Source organism: Nannospalax galili, unplaced genomic scaffold (assembly GCF_000622305.1).
Source record: "Nannospalax galili isolate Female #2095 unplaced genomic scaffold, S.galili_v1.0 scaffold44, whole genome shotgun sequence".
Taxonomy (NCBI): domain Eukaryota; kingdom Metazoa; phylum Chordata; class Mammalia; order Rodentia; family Spalacidae; genus Nannospalax; species Nannospalax galili.
Window position 1 is genome coordinate 6,315,004 of NW_008355789.1, and position 16,156 is coordinate 6,331,159.

A 16,156-nucleotide genomic window follows, 5' to 3' on the forward strand; every position below is an offset into this window, starting at 1 on the left:
TTCCTCTTCTGGGACAGCTCAGCCGTGTCTGCATGTGAAGGATCAGCTTTCCTCTTCTGGGACAGCTCAGCCGTGTCTGCATGTGAAGGATCAGCTTTCCTCTTCTGGGACAGCACAGCCGTGTCTGCATGTGAAGGATCAGCTTTCCTCTTCTGGGACAGCACAGCCGTGTCTGCATGTGAAGGATCAGCTTTCCTCTTCTGGGACAGCACAGCCGTGTCTGCATGTGAAGGATCAGCTTTCCTCTTCTGGGACAGCACAGCCATGTCTGCATGTGAAGGATCAGCCTTCCTCTTCTGGGACAGCACATCTGCATGTGAAGGATCAGCATTCCTCTTCTGGGACAGCACAGCCATGTCTTGCTTCTGTTTTCAGTTCTGTGTGCCAGCTTTTTTCAAGGTTGATGACAGGCTGCAATATGCCCCTGAGACAGAGAACAGAAGGATGAAGGATCCAGAAACTGCATCTAATCTGGAAAAGAGAAGACAATATTGCGAGGTTGTGTAAGTTCCAGAAAATCTTGTAAAGGATTGTGTATCTGCTTGCTTTCTTTACTTCACTTTTCTTCTTATGTCTTTTCTGAGGTACCATCTCACCCCGTAGCCCAGGCTGGTTTCAAACTCACGGCAATCATCCTTCCTCAGCCTCCCAAGGACTAGGATTATAGGTGTAGGTCACTATACCCAATTTTCTACTATTATAAAGAAAAATTACTGGCTGGAGAGATGGCTCAGCGGTTCAGAGCACTGACTGTTCTTGCAGAGGACTTGGGTTTGAATCCCAGCACCCATATGGCAGCTAACAACTGTCTGTAACTCCAGTTCCAGGGAATGCGGCACCCTCTTCTGTCCTCCGTGGGCATTGCATGACATGGATGTACTTACATACATGCAGGCAATATACACATACACATAAAAATAATAAAATATTTTTAAAATGACACTAAAACTTAGTGGCTTAAAGGAAAAAAAAAGGACATATTTGTCATGTTGTAGTTTCCATAGGCCAGGATTTAGACATGGCCTGGTCAGGGACACCAGATGTCTATGACCTCAGGTAGAATGTAAGGGTTACAGTTCTGAATGCTGGATTGGGGCTGGAGATGAGCGTCCAGGATGTCCCATCATATCAAGTTTCTCTAGAGAAACAGAACTGATAGAGAAGAGGTTTATGAGATTGATTTAAGTATGTGCTGGGTACTCCAACACACTCCAACACACTGCACACTGGAAAGAATGAGGACTCAGAACCTGCTCAGTCCACAGCTGGAGGCCTCGGGAGTGCCAATCTGGCGCTGAAGGCCTGGAGGATTGCTGGAGAGCTGCTGGTTTCCAGTCCATGTTGGAAGGCCCGAAGAAGCAAGGTTCTGATGTCAGCAGCCACATCAAGAGAATAGATGCAGTCAGTAGCCAGGAGCCAAGGCAGGCAAGCCAGCAGCACTGCTTCCCCTCAGAACTCTCTCCGGGCCATCTCCACTCTCTGGGAGGGTCTCCCCCTGCTCAGTTAATCTTCTTAGAGATAACTTCATAGATCGGTTGAGAGGTACATCTCTTAGTTCATTCCAGATCCAATTAAGGTGACCATCAAGAATAGTCATTGCACCCACCCACATAGCAGGAACTTTCCATTTCTGCTACATAGGTCTCTCCACAGAGTTACCTGAGTGTCTTCATGACATGGAGGCTAACCTTCCCAGAGAGCTCTCTAGGAGAGCAAGAAAGAAGCCACAGTTTCTTTCCTGATAGTCGCTGGCACACACATGGCTTCTGTATTCTATCATTAGAAGTGAGCCAGAGTCCAGCTCACACTCTTAGGGTCTACCCCTTGAAGTGAAGTGGGGATTTCCAAGAATTTGTGGGATATTTTATAGTCACAACAAGCCAATATGTAGCCCGGGAGAGCTGGTTTTTATTTCAATAGAAGGATTGCTAATAAAGAGTCATCTAAAAGAAAAGGGACTGGTTGGGTTTCCTTTTCACTTTAAGGATGCAAAAAGAATTTGAACAGCCAGCTGTGGGTGTGGCCCTCAGCCTTCCATCTGACATACACTTACTGAGAATAGCAGGCATTTAGGATGTACCTGCCCTTCACTGGGCAAGAACTAAGCAAGACACAAGTGGTGCCTGGTCTCCTGGAATTCACACTGTCCTGGGAAAAAAAATAAACACATATAAATAAGCAATACAATAATTAAAGATTTTAATGGGTACTATAAAGGCAATAAATATATAATGATCACAATAGCAACTCAGTAAAGGGAGTTACTTCCATTGCTTTTTAAGATTTCTTTTTTATTTCTCTGTGTATGTATGTGCACACACGCACACATGTGTGTGATTGCCCATGGAGGTCAGAAGAAGGCCTCAAATCTCCTGGAGCTGAAGTTACAGGTGGTTGTGAACCATGGGTGCTAGAAAATGAACCCCTGGAAGAGCAGTAAGCACTCTCAACTTGTAAGCCATCTCTCCAGCCCCTACTTCAGTTTTATAATGAGGATTCACGCAAAGGATAAAGCTTTGGATCAGATAATTCTTTATATAATATGGTGATAGTCAGTAATGACCCATTTGTTTATTCATCAGATTCTTACTGGGCATCTATGATGTGCTAGGTACTGTGCAAGGCACCAGTGATTTAAAGAAAACAGTTCTACCTTACAAGGACTTGGGTCTTGTTAGAGACAACAAGATGCTCCCATGTGTTAAATCTATGTGTGTTATGAACAAGAAGCCTTGTGCACACAGGAATGACAGTCCTGCCCAGAGCAGTCAGCTAAGTCTACAGAGAGGTGGCATTTAAGCTGTGTTTTCAAGGAGAAGGAGGGGGACAATCTGCATAAGAATCTCTATAAAAGGTCAGCATCTGAGATGCCAGACTCTGTTAAGGAGAGAGCATCAGAGAGGAAAGTGAAATGTGTGTTTAATGAGTTAATGGAGCCTGGGAAATGGCCTAAAATGCACTGAGCTGGGAACGAAAACACGTTTGTTTCACATTTCAAACTCCTCCAGGGCCTCCGATGCCGCAAGCTGACACCTCTCCAGCCCCTTGGCAGCAGCCTCCCTGTGGTTCCTGGCCACACAACTCCTGCTTCCTACAGGGGAGAAGGACCTTTGTCCTTGCACCTGTCTTCACTACTTAGAATCTCTCTCTCTCTCTCTCTCTCTCTCTCTCTCTCTCTCTCTCTCTGTGTGTGTGTGTGTGTGGTGCGGTGTGTACATGTGTGCAGGTGCACAAGTATGGCGGGGGAGGATGTGTGTGGTGTAGACCAGGGAGTGTCCTGTTCTATCACCCTCTATCTTATCCTTTTGAGATGGGGTCTCTCACTGAACCCAGAACTAGCCTAGCAACGAGTAAGTCCCAGTGACAAATGTACGTGTAACCACATGCGTTTTTAAATGCTAGTTCTGGATATTTTAACTCAGGTACTCAACTTCCTACTGAGCACTTACTTACCCACTGAGCCCCCTCCCCAACATCCCCCTCTCTTTTCTAATCTGACTCACACCAAGTCCTACTGCCTTCCTAAGTCTTTGGGCCACTACAGCTTGTAAAGGTTTCTTCAAACACTGTAGGAGAAGCACAGAGGACTTGATCCTTAATTGGCCCTGAAATGCCTCTTCTAGCTCCACACTGGCCCTCAATGAGATTGTGACTTTAAGGAAGCCACTCACCTGACATCATTATGCCTCAGTTTACTCACCTGCAAACTGAGGATAAGAAAAGCCCCTGATACATAGGTTGCCATGGGGACAAGATGAACCCCTGTGTGGGAAACATTTAGAACAGTGCTTGCCCCATCCTAGGCATGACATGAGCTGTCAGGTGTGGTGACTGCCCTTTGTAGACCGAGGTATACCTTCCTATCTCTCAGGGACCCAAGAAAGACCCAGAATTGTCAGTGTCCACACTGACATGAATGAGCATGTTTTACCCTTACTCCCCTCTAAAACTCAAACCTACAGCCTTGCTTCCGGGTTTCTAAAAGAAGTAAGTTTGGAGGTTGAGCTGTGTTCTGGGTTCCGCCACCCAATCCTAGCTCTTTGATCTGTAGATTTAAAGTACTGATTGGATGACAGCATATTTAAAGCCAGTCCAGTGGTAACTCTTTCCCTTCATCAATTATATTTCCAGAATGGGAATATGTGACACTTGAGCTATAGTTAATTAGAAGGCAGAGGGGCCCTTTTATCACAGCACATGAACCCTTCACCACAGTTCCAGGAGGATGGGAGCATCCTTCTGATCTTCCCAGAACTCACCCTCCTTTGAGCATTATACCTACTTTCTGGCCATTTTCTCTTCTTTCTCGTTTTCAGTTCATTTTACTATGTCTCTCTCCTCCTTTCTGCCTCTTCCTCCTGTCATCAAGCTAAAAGGATGTGAGTCCATCACACCTCCTCTCTCAGAACCCCCTCCAGACGCAGCTTTAAAATGAGCACATGCACTCTCAGTCAACAAGACCTGGGAGACTCCCCAGGTACATTCCAGGGGACAGAGTCTATACTCCACCAACTTTGCTCACTCTGGAACACCATTTGTGATCAGCAGAGGATCCAGGTGCTACCTGGCAAGCCAGCTAGGGGACATGTGACTGTTACTCTCTCCTTAGCGTGCATGTATCAAGTCAGCCTGCTGATTTGGAAATCATAGCACACAGCTATGCAACACACTATAGCAACACACAGTGGCTAAGTTTTGAGAGTATCCTAAAGGTAGTGTGGGGCATGATGCCTCGTGAGCATCCAGATCCTGTCCCCATCTCTCTTGTCTCCTAAGCTGGAACCTACTGTTTTTGACAGTCAAACATACACCCTACTTTGAAAGGCTCCTTAAATGTGATATAACACCAGGCTTGGTGGTTCACATTCCTGATATTTGCATTCAGGAGGCTGAGGCAGGAGGCTGGGTTACATAGTGAGCTCCAGGCAAGTCTACAGTGTGAGATCCTGTCTCAAGAAAAAAAAAAAAATCGATATGTCACCTCAAGATGCCTCTCCATTTCCACACACCCACGACTTCCTTCTTGACTCACTGTTTTGATAGTTATAGCACTGATTCCCCATCCCCTAGTTGTCCACGGGAGAACTCTGAGCCGTGATTACCCACTCCTTGCTTCCTGCATGACTTTAGGCATGGCTCCTCACCCCAGCTCACTTTCTAAACAACCTTTCAGTCATCCTTCCCTTTCCAGCCTTTGCCCATGTCTGCCCTCAGGACTTCTGTGAACTCTCCTAAACTGTGTCCTGTCCAGACTCTCAGGGGTCGATCTGTCCTCACGCTGGGTCACTGAAACCAGTATTCAAAGCCACACCCTGCCTTTCTGGTGGGATATATGCATACACTGTTATATATACTTGAGTGTCATACAATCTATTTTGAGCATATTCATTGCATACTCTTCCCCTGACTTCTCCCAGTTCCACCCCACTTCTTTACCGCCTAACTTTCTGTCCTCTTTTTAAAAAATAATCTGTCAAGTCCAATTGGTGCTGCCCATATACTCCTAGGTGTGGGACAGGGTCTCTTGTAGTCCAACCTGGCCTCAAACTTGATATATAGCCAAGGATGATCTTGAACTTCTGATCTTCCTGCCTCCACCTCCCAAGTGCTGAAACGACAGATATGCATGGTGGGATTGAACCCAAGACTTCATGCATGTTGGCAAACACTCTACCACCTGAGCTGTGTCCCCAGCCCTCACTGTCCCTTTTTATACCCCTTCTCCCCATGGCCTACTACACGCTTTGCCAACGCCAATTGTTTGCCTTGCCAACAATCTCTCAGAGGTGCTGAGCACCTCCTCCATGTTACCTTTACCTGGGCGGAACTGACCGCTCCCTTTTCAACTCCCATTAAAACATATTTATCATACGAGATTCTCCATTTTACCAATATCTTCTTTGTCTTTTCATCTTCTTGAAGAAAAGAATTATATTTTATTTTATTTTTCTTTTAGCATTATCTCCCTTAGCTAATTAATGTTTGGTGAATGAAAGGCTTAAATTAAAAAAAAAATTCACCAAGTACCTACTTTGTTAGCACATTATTTTTAACCCAGTAGGAAACCCATTCACTATTCTCAAAGGGCAAACAGCCTAGTCTAAAATATGTCTGTGGAGTGTTCAGATCTAGACCTTACTTAATACCGATGCTCATTCACATCATAGTCACCAGGTGGCAGTAATGTGCTATGGTCATGTGGTCTAAGCCATGAAGTTTCCAGAACTTCAAAAAGGTGCCTCTGCGTGAGTCAAGTTGCTAGATTTAGGCCAAAGAACTACAGGAAGGGGTATGTCTCGTGCCTGGTTCTACGTGTGGTTGGATTGCAAGGGCTCACTGTTGTGAGCTGTCCACTGCAATGTCAGGCTTTGTTGCACCCTGATGCAAGGTCCTCCTTAACCATTGAGCCCCAAACAGGGCCACCAGAAAGTGCCAGTTGGGGGCCAGATCTGTACCTGTGCGCTGCCCTTGAACTTCTCCCAGGAATGATTTCCGTTTTTCCTCGCAATGCTACGCTATGGCTCTCATTACAGCTTCTTTCTGTTTTAATTCAGACAACTGTGGTGGCAATTAAAAGGTCTCACCTCTGTTGAGGCAGTTTCAATACGATGATATGTGTCAACTGCAAACTACATTGTACAGAAAAATGAGTGGAAACCGAGAGAGCGCTCAGTGACAGGCGCAGTCTCCTGTCTAGTGTCATCTCCAACCATCATTCCACTGAGGGCAAAAGAAATGAGCACAAAAACCCACGGGATATAAGATAAGATATCCTGAGATTGGAGGCGTTAATGCCTGATGTCCTGAATGGGGAAGTAGGTGGGTAAAGAGAGGCCAAGTCACTTCACAAAGAATGAGAACAGCAAGTGGGATTCAGAAGATTTGAATCGACAGAAAGGACCAGAAGAAAGAGATAAGGATGAAAAAGGGAACTGATTAGGAATGACTTTAATAACCGTTGTTCAAGATTGCATTGGAGAGTTTAGAGTAGCGCGCCTGGTGGGGTTGCAGCTTGCGTGCTACAGAACTCAGCAGTCTAGAATAGTCCCAGATGATGTCTGGTTGGGTGTTAGTTTGAGAGGAGGCACAGAAATAAAAAGGGAGAGATAAGCAAGAGTGTTGGTGAAGACACAGCTAACATTCTAATTAAGTGAGGTATCCAGACTGGGTGCGGAAGGAACTGACAAGATAGGCTGGCAAATCAGAAGTGATCATACAGTTATAGGCTCCAGTGATGCAGAAACGTGAATGCACTGGCTGAGGAAATGGGAGGGCTAGAAGTAGAATGATGGGGCCGCTGGGAACTGAAGAAGTCCGAGGCTCTGGGTGTTACTGTGGGAGAGGACTGAGGCTTAGAAAGAGACCAAGTTTATTGGAATAGAGCAACGGCTGACTCTTCTGCTCAGATTTTCTAGTGTCCAGGTCTGTAACACAAATCAGGTGGGGCAGCAAACTAGAGAGCCAGTGCAGTGTCCTCCTTGGCTGCAGGGGTGTGGCCTGTAGCCTTCAGATGATGGAGATGAGTTGAGGGCATATAAATTAGGTGCTGTGAGTTTTAAAGTAAGAGAGACTTTTGAATGATACTCTAGAATGCTGTCCTGGACCTGGCAATGGAAAACAGAAGAATGTTCCAGATGAAAATCTGAATAGAATCTGAAAATGGCTGGAGAAGTTCATACCTTGAATAAACTGGGGTGGATCCAGTCAGTGTCAGCATTCCAAATGTAATGTTATTACAGCTAATTTGGTCAATATCCAGAACAGGTCCTAAGGAAGTAGCTTCTAAATTAATTGACCTCTTTGCTTTCAGGTGGGTTTTTTTTTTTAATCATTTTTTTCTTAGTCTCAAACCCAGATAGCTCAGTTGCTGATCAACTCTGAGCATTTCCTCATGACATTACCAGTAACAGATTGCTCCAAGCAGTTCAACTACCTTTACTGTCTAGATACTTTCTTTTTTTCAGAAATATCCTCATATAAAATTTCCCATTTAATTCTATGAATTAGAGACACAAAGACATAACATTTCTGAGTTCTTATTTAAATAAATAGTAACCGAAATGGTGACTGGGCTCTTTCTGGTGAATGTCTGTAATTCTGAAATTATCATCTCAGTTATGTATTCATGCCTCAAAATCTTGGGAGATGGGCAAGATGTTATTACTTTTCCAAGTTTTTTCTCAGAAGCAGTTTGGACAGATCCTGAGATTTCCCAGGGCCTCTTGGGTGAGCCAGCTGGGCACTGTGTACATCAAGTGTGACTCATAAACTCCTGGAGGGTGGTTCCTTAAACTTCACATGAGTTTGTTCGATGTGCATATTTGATGAGTCTGTGATGGAGTTCTAGAATCTGCATCTACAGCTCAAGTTTCAATGATCATAGTCAGAAGAGCACTAATCTAGAAAATTCTCCTCCCCTTCTCTTTTAAAGGAGAAAAGGAAAGAAAAGAAAAACACCAAGTGGCTAATTTTACCTCCAACCAATCAAAGTAATTTTTCCCCCCTCAGAGAAATGGACCCCCTAGTCCTTCTCTTCAGCACCCTACCCACACACACTGATAAAGTTAATTACCTGCCCTGCCTAAGTGACTTTCCCTAGCAACACCCTAGCAACTAACATCAGCTCTGCCTCAGGCTATAAGACTGAAAAGATATTTCTTGAAGTCCAGTGTATTTTACACCAGAACAAAACATCTGAACAGGAAATTAAACAGAAATCAACTGGATTCATTGCTGAGAGATGATGCAAAACAGTTCACAATAATGAAGTGGAACAATAGTGAAAATAAGAAGCTTTTTGTCCTGAATTGCACTGGAGCCCAGAGAAGACCTCAGTCCAAGGAGGCTTTAAACAAGAAGAAAGAGGTAGGGCCTTCTAACCATCAGGAAAGTCAGATGTGTTCAGCTCCACCCACCCCGCTACCCACCACCACCACCATCACCATGTCAGCCGCATGTAAGTGAAGATAGCTATGAACTGGCCCAAATCAAACGGTTATTTAAATAATTCTGAGGTTTTCCTTTTTTTTTTATTTCAATTTTCTTTTTGAGCAGGGTCTCATGTAGCTCAGGCTGGCCTTGAACTCACTATGTAGTCAAGGATGACCTTGAACTGATCCTCCTGCCCCCCATAACCTGAGTTCCGTGATTACAGGTGTGTACCACCAAACCTGTTTTGTGTTTTTTGTTTTGTTTTTTTTTTTTTTGCTTGTTTACTTATTTCCATGCTGGGGATCAGACCCAGAGTTTCATGTACGTTGGGCTAGCACTCTGGCATCTGAGCCACATCCCCAGCCCTGTGGCAACCGTGCTCTTCTTGAGTGTGAACTTTGCAAATGACAACACCCTGTCACAATGTCTGAAGTTGAGGTGTCGTCTCTGTAGCAGATGACACAAGGAACCCAGGTGGGCAATGTTGGGAGCTCAGACCCGGAGGATACAGTGGCACGAGATCATCAATGACATTGAAGGCTCACTTGAAGCACTTAAGTTAGAAGGCGCTGGAGGCAGGTTTGCTAATGATTTTGTATTTAGAGAACAAAAATTTATCCATCTCCAACTATGAGCCTGGTACCTTAATGTAGTTGGCAGTTACAGCGGTGAGCCCCATTCAGAGCTTTCAAGTTGGTGATAGACACTGAACAACACAAATTTTAAGAATCAAACATACAAATGAATAGGTAGAATAGGTAATTCTAAATGTGATTTTTTTAAAAAGTACTAAGTGCTACGAGAGGGTTAAGGGCAAGGTCCGCTATTAGGGATCAAGAAGGGTTTCTCTCATGAAGCTTTGCAGAGATCTGAATGATATAGAGGGGCTGGCATGAGAGCTTGAAGTACACTGCAGGATCTCAGGCCTTGAGAACAGCTCAGGCATATGTTCCCCCAAATGAAAAGAGGCCAGTGATTGAAGGCCATCTAAAGGAGATGGAGCAGGGAGGTCTTGGATGACCATGTGAAAGATTGTCGTTAAGAGCCTTGAAAGTCACAGAAAAGGATTTTTAACCTAAGGATCGACATTCAAATTTGCATTTTTCAAGACTATCACTTGGGCTTGAGTGTAAAGGATGGACAGGCAGACCAATTAGGAGGCTGAGGAGGGCTTGACATCTGGACCAGGATAAGAGGCAGAACACTGTGGGAGAGAGGCAGGCAGTGTTTAGAAGGTGAGGCCGATGACTAAACGATGGATTGGATGTGTGGAGCGGATGTCTGAAGTGACAGCCAAGCTAGGTTGGGAAAATCTAGCACATGGAGTGGGACTGGAACTTGGGAGACTGACTAGAGCCTTCGTCAGAGCCCAGATGATGGAGCCAACTCCAGATACTGGCAAGTGCCCCATTTGGTGTTGGCATTGTTGCTTTGAAATCCTAACTCATTCCCTCAGTTGCATAGAACTTTACCTGAACAGGTTATGCTGTCTGTTCTTAATCTGGAAAATGGGAATGGGACAGGGGGACAAATAGATGAATAAGTCCACTGCCTCACATGGTTTTCTTGTCAATATTCCGTGAGAAATTGACTATCATGTCCCTGCCTGTTCCATGCCTACACACCTCCAATTAAATCGGAACGTGTTGATATAATTAGAAAGATGTTCAAGTGTACCCAAGAGTATATGTTTGGCCAATCAGACACACAATAAACTCCATGAAAACAGAAGTTGTGTTTTATTCGCTCTATAATTTCCTACCCTCTGAGATAACACCAGCATGTTCTCTTGGCCACTTATTTTAGTTGTAGCATATATCACTACTGTAGCTCAAAAATTTCATTCAATTACATAATTGCTATTTGCCTTTGCCCTGGGACTATAAGATCCATTAATGTAAGTATCATGTCTGCCTTGTATCATGCTGGTGAGCCTTTGGAGAGCCTGTAACAGGAACGATGGGTGAATGGATGAATGAATGGTTGGATGGATGGGGAGAAGCAGGCAGATTCTACCTGAGTTGCTTGGAAGGTGAGATTGGATGTGCAGAGCAGAGAGTGGGGGTCTCCATCCATTCACACAAGTGGCTGGCTGACTGGTTGGCTAGGCAGATGGAGAGAAGCAGGCAGCTTCTACCTGAAGTGCTTGAACATGAGACATGACAGGATGACAAATTGGATATGTGATCGAGAGAGCAGAGGTCTCCCTCCACTCAGCGTGACTGAATGAACAGATGGATAGATGGCTGGATGGATGCATTCGACGGATGATGGATGAGTGCACGAAGTTTTGTTGTTTTGTGCTCCCCACTCTGCACAGAGCCTGGTTTCAAATGCATATGCCACAAAAAAGCTTGCTGAAGAAATGGGAACATAGAATCAGGCAGGAGCTCTGAGCTAACTGAGAGAGGATGGTGGTGACTCAGAACACAGTGTGGATCTAAGTGTTCTCTCTGTAAAGAATAGCTAGTCGCCAGGTGTGGGGGCGCGCGCTTTTAATCCCAGCACTTGGGAGGCAGAGGCAGGAGGATCTTTGTGAGTTCAAGGCCAGCCTGGTTTACATAGTGAGTTCCAGGACAGTTGGGACTACAGGGAGACCCTGTCTCAAAAAGACAAAAAAAAAAAACAAAACAAAACAAAAAAAAACAACTAGTCATCTGGATCAGGGGCTGTGGAGACGGCCATTTCTCATGCCTTCCCTCAGTGCTAGGATGTGTACAACTGGTTTCCATAAGGTTTACTCTCCCTTGACCTCTGGAAGATAATGACCAGTTGACAGAGGTAGCAGAAGTCATGGCACGAACGCTGAGAAATCAGTGGGGGATGTGAAGAATGGACCATCCAACGCTGATGGTTCCTGCTGGCTGTTTGTAACAAGAAAAAGTTAATCCAGAAAGTGAAGGAGATCGGTTGTTAGATACAGGCACTTAAGATGTGCTGAAAGGCCTGAAAAGCTAAACCAGAGCTTCTAAGAGCACTGGGAGAGTGGGAGAGGGATGCTTGTGTTCAACCATGGGATACAGGTGTCTCTAAGTGGGATGTGACTGGAGGCCAAGTGTTTTACATGAAACATTTCACTGAATTTCCGTGCGCACAGCCCGGGTGTCCTTGCACTCATATCCTGCTCTGTGCTTACTGGCCAGCAAAGAAGCTTGGAGAAGTTGACTTGTCCAAGTCTCACAATGGGTAAATGACAAGACCCAGGCTTGGTTCAGGTCTTTCCCCAGGGAAACACTGGGAGTGATTCCAGCTTATGGTCTCCTCACACTGCCCAGTGAATGAATGCTGGGGCTCAACCCCTCACCCCAAACCTGTCCATGGAGGAGATCAAAAGCCTAAACTAAAAATCTAACCCAAGAAAACACAAGCTCTTCTTTGAGTCTTTCGAAACTTCAGCGCTGCTTGACTTTCCTACAGCAGTGGACAGTTTTGTGTAGGCCCCTGCCTTCATAAAACAATATGAAACATCGCATTAATGACTGTGTAGATATAAAGTTGAATATGCTAATATTATATAGCAAAACATTTTCTTCGACATACATTTCCCCTTCTGCTTTTAAAGAAAATATTTTTAGAGATCTCCAAAAGTGTTGTGGCCCAAGGCACTGTGCCAGAGCCCAGGGGTAAGTAGCTGGTCTCCTTGCTGGATCTCCCGTCTGACAGATTATAAAGTGGGCTTAGAAAAAGCAATGGAGCAAGCGAGTCAGGGCAGGGTGGCCTGCTGTTGCCTGCTCGGTGAAAGTCAGGTGGTACTTATTGTGTGGGGCGATAGCGCACAGGATAAACTGATGCGGAGTGCAAACCTTACAGCGCAACCAGGCACAGAGTGTGTGCGCAATGAAAGTTAGTTGGCAGGTTTTCCCTCCTCCGAGAGCACTGCGGTCCACAGGATCCAAGGTGTACCCGGGGCTGGAGAACCAGGCTGGTTGGTCCTGGGATAGAGCCTGCACTTGTCCGCGTATCCGGTGCTTTCTCCCACCAGACCCTGGGAATCTAGCGTCGCAAAATAAACATCACCGCGCTGCTAATCGGCAGCTCGGAAACAAAACAGCGCTGCTCTGGGGGATCTGGGCGCAATCCGCCCTCCCTCCTCCCGCTCCTTCGCCGCCCGCCCCTCCTCGCGCGGCTCTGCTCGCTCTGCTCTGCTCTCAGCGCAGCGCAGCTCCGCAGCCGCCAAAGCGAGGCGGCACGGTCTCCCCTCCGCCAACGCCGCTCCGGCTCCAGTCCTCCAGGTCTCGCCTCCACCGCCTGCATTATTCCGGGCAGGGGTGGCTTGGCGGGGGTCGGCCACAGCTGCACAAAGTTGGGGGGCCCGCGAGGATGAGGCTGTCGCCCGCGCCCCTGAGGCTAAGCCGGTGTCCGGCGCTGCTGATCCTGGCGCTGCCCCTGGCCGCGACGCTGGCCTTCTCCGACGAGACCCTGGACAAAGTGTCCAAGTCCGAGGGCTACTGCAGCCGCATCTTGCGCGCCCAGGGCACGCGGCGAGAGGGCTACACCGAGTTCAGCCTCCGCGTGGAAGGCGACCCTGACTTCTACAAGCCGGGAAGCAGCTACCGCGGTAAGTGGCCCCGCGTGGCGGTGGAGACACACCATCTGGCACCCAGAGAGCGTCAGCGGGCGCGGGGCTGGAGCAGGGCGCGCAATCCCCTGCGCGCGGTGTCTGTGCATCCCGGAAAGGGCGGTCTGTGCCGGCTACCCTGAACCCCGCCAGTTGCCAGCTCTCTGCGGGATCCCCAGCTAGTGTCGGGGGCCGTCGCGGTGGTCGCAGGCAGGAAAGGCAGCCCGGATCTCCGACGTGCGGCTCCCGGGCGGGGACTGCAGCAGAGCCGCGCGTCACGCCCGCCTGGCCGGAGGAAGCTCGGCTTCCACCCCACGGGTCCGCTGGTCTGCTTTTCTCCAGATAGTTCTCTGGGGAAGAGGGACCCTGGCCTCCCCCAGGTGGGTCGGGGTTAAGGAATTCCCCGCTTCCATCCCTGAAGGAGTGACCGGTTTCTCCCTGACATCCTAGCCGGACGCTCACTCCTGCTTCTTGGATAGGTCTCTAACGGGTCGCGGGGTGCAGGGAGGAGGAGCCTGAGCTCTTCGGAAGGGTTCACCATAAGATCCCGAAATTGTTCTGAGATAGTCCCAGAAGGAAAAGGAGAGGAGTTCGGATTTCCAGGACTGGCTCCAGTGGGAATAGGTTCGTCAAAGAACCCCGGGTCGAAGGTGGAAATTGGTGACTGAAAAGGGATCCCTGGCTCCCAGATGTTATGGCCTATGGTGCTCAGCGGAGAGCGAGCCGGCTCTTGAGCACCGAGCACCGGGAGGGGCTGACAGACTAGGTGAGCGCCTCCTGGGATCCCACCCGGGGCACCTACCTGAAGACTCCATCCTCACGCCCATCCCCGTCGTCTTCCTGCTCAGTAGGGTCTCCGCCCCCAGACATATCTTCCCCCAGCAGCGGCTGTCCGTGTCCCTAGTTGGGACACAAGGGAGACCTGCCAGATTTTTCCTGGGGTTTCCGCCAGGGAACCCCATCCTAAGTCGGCTCTGGTGCCTTTGCGGGAGGACTCATCACTGTAGCACTGGTAGGGGTAACCGCCCCCTTCCAGGTTTCCCCAGAGAGTCATGGGAGGAAACTCAGAAGAAAGTTCGGGTCTGTGTCAGCCAGCACACCCCTGCCATACCAAGACCAGTATCCGGGCCAGGCTTCCCAGAAAGCTGCTTCTATTTTCCTGGGCTCCTGACCGACTTCTTTCCCCTGCAGTTACCCAGTCCTGCTCCAGCCCCCTGCACGTTAGTGTCCTTGGCCTCTGGCCAGGGCCTGCCTTGTTGGAGCAGGAGTCCAGGAGATCATTCATTAGTCTTGCATGAAGACTTCCATGCCCAGCCAGGGAAAGAGCTTGCGATTTGGAGCCTAGGCTGGAGGGAGTCAGTCCATCTCTGGATGTACAAGGAAGATCAGAGGGAAAGAAACCTCTCCAGGCCCATAAACAGAAAGCCTGGGTTAACTGGGGAAACCAACCCAGCTCCAAGAAGCAGGGAAAGAGATAGCTCTGGATGAAAGGGACTTAGGTTTAGTAGCTGTGTGACCTTGTACAAGTCATTTAATTTCCCTGGGCCTATTTCCCACCTGTAAAAAGAGCTATTTACCCATCACCTCTGTGTGTAGTTACCAAGGTGAGTGTGTATGAGGGACAGTGAGTCACCAAATACACATTTCTTTGGGCTGAGTGTGAAACCTTTCTTGCTTAATAATGGAGGGACTGTGCTGAGCCACATTGCTTCCTGTGTGTGCAACCCCTGCTAGAACTTTCTTTAGCATTCCTCTACCAGTGGTTCCTCCTGAATTAATTTAACGAATGAGTGAATGGCCCGGTCTCCATATGAGGAGCCTTGTTGAAGACTGCTCCTAATTTAAACCAAAGATTTGTGTGCATGTCTGATTTTGGCTAATCTGAGGCTCTGGCCAAGTGTGTCATCCTGACATCACTTCCCACACTAGTTCTTCTGTTTGGCTGAACCCTGGGAGGGAGACACATTCCCCAGTCACAGGGCTAGAGAAGTTCTACAACTACTTAAGAGCCCAGGCCCAGCAGGAACCACCTGGGACTGGGTCAAGGGAGGGTCCTGGACTCTCTATCCTACACCTTCAGGCTTTGGGACCTGGGACACTCAGGCTGTAGGTGGGGATAGCATCTTTTCTCCCGTTGATGGCTAGGAGATTCTGAAAGATGTTGGAGGAACCACACGAAGGTCTCCTGGGTACGTGGGTAGTTAACACATTAGGCTCCATGGTACAGTTAGGAAGAAAGAGCCCTAGCTTAGGCTGTGCCATTGTACTTTCTTATAACACTTACATTACAAAAGTAAAGCTAATGCTTCCCACTGGATGACCCAACTTAGGTTTGTGGGTGTTAACATCCCCCTGGTGTTGTTTGCTTTTTAATTTTGCCTTAAATTAGTAGCCGTCACCATCCTTGGAATCAATGACTTTTTCCTGCATCAAATTGTTGTCCTCTATTTCAGTTCATAGTCCAATAGCTTCTGTACTCTGTTACCCCCACTCCAACTGAGGATAGCCTTCTAGACTCACATAAAATGGTTCCTGTTTTAACAAATTGCATCATGAGACTTCTTCCCCACAGCCTGGGTCCAGTTGAGACTGGACCTTTTCCAGCTTGTTAGTGCTAGACTGACTCTCCCAACACACACACACTTCTTTCTACCCTCCCTCCCTCTT

The 16,156-nt window shown here is 47.5% G+C and overlaps 1 protein-coding gene and 1 long non-coding RNA gene across 2 annotated transcripts in view; one reads left to right on the forward strand and one right to left on the reverse strand.

Annotated features, from left to right (window-relative positions):
* Window positions 1-331: 331 nt before the first annotated feature.
* Window positions 332-14,645, reverse strand: LOC115067727. Its single transcript, XR_003847095.1, has 3 exons — window positions 14,292-14,645; window positions 2,054-2,148; window positions 332-471 (listed from the first exon to the last, which is right to left on the reverse strand). It is a non-coding gene; the product is annotated as an uncharacterized LOC115067727 (long non-coding RNA).
* The window catches only part of Spon1 (spondin 1), a 332,365-nt gene continuing 328,530 nt past the window's right edge, over window positions 12,322-16,156 (forward strand). Inside the window, exon 1 of the mRNA XM_008853516.3 lies at window positions 12,322-13,489. Within this exon, the coding sequence (XP_008851738.1) occupies window positions 12,769-13,489 (721 nt within the window). The 5' untranslated portion in view covers window positions 12,322-12,768. The remainder of the gene's footprint in view (window positions 13,490-16,156) is intronic.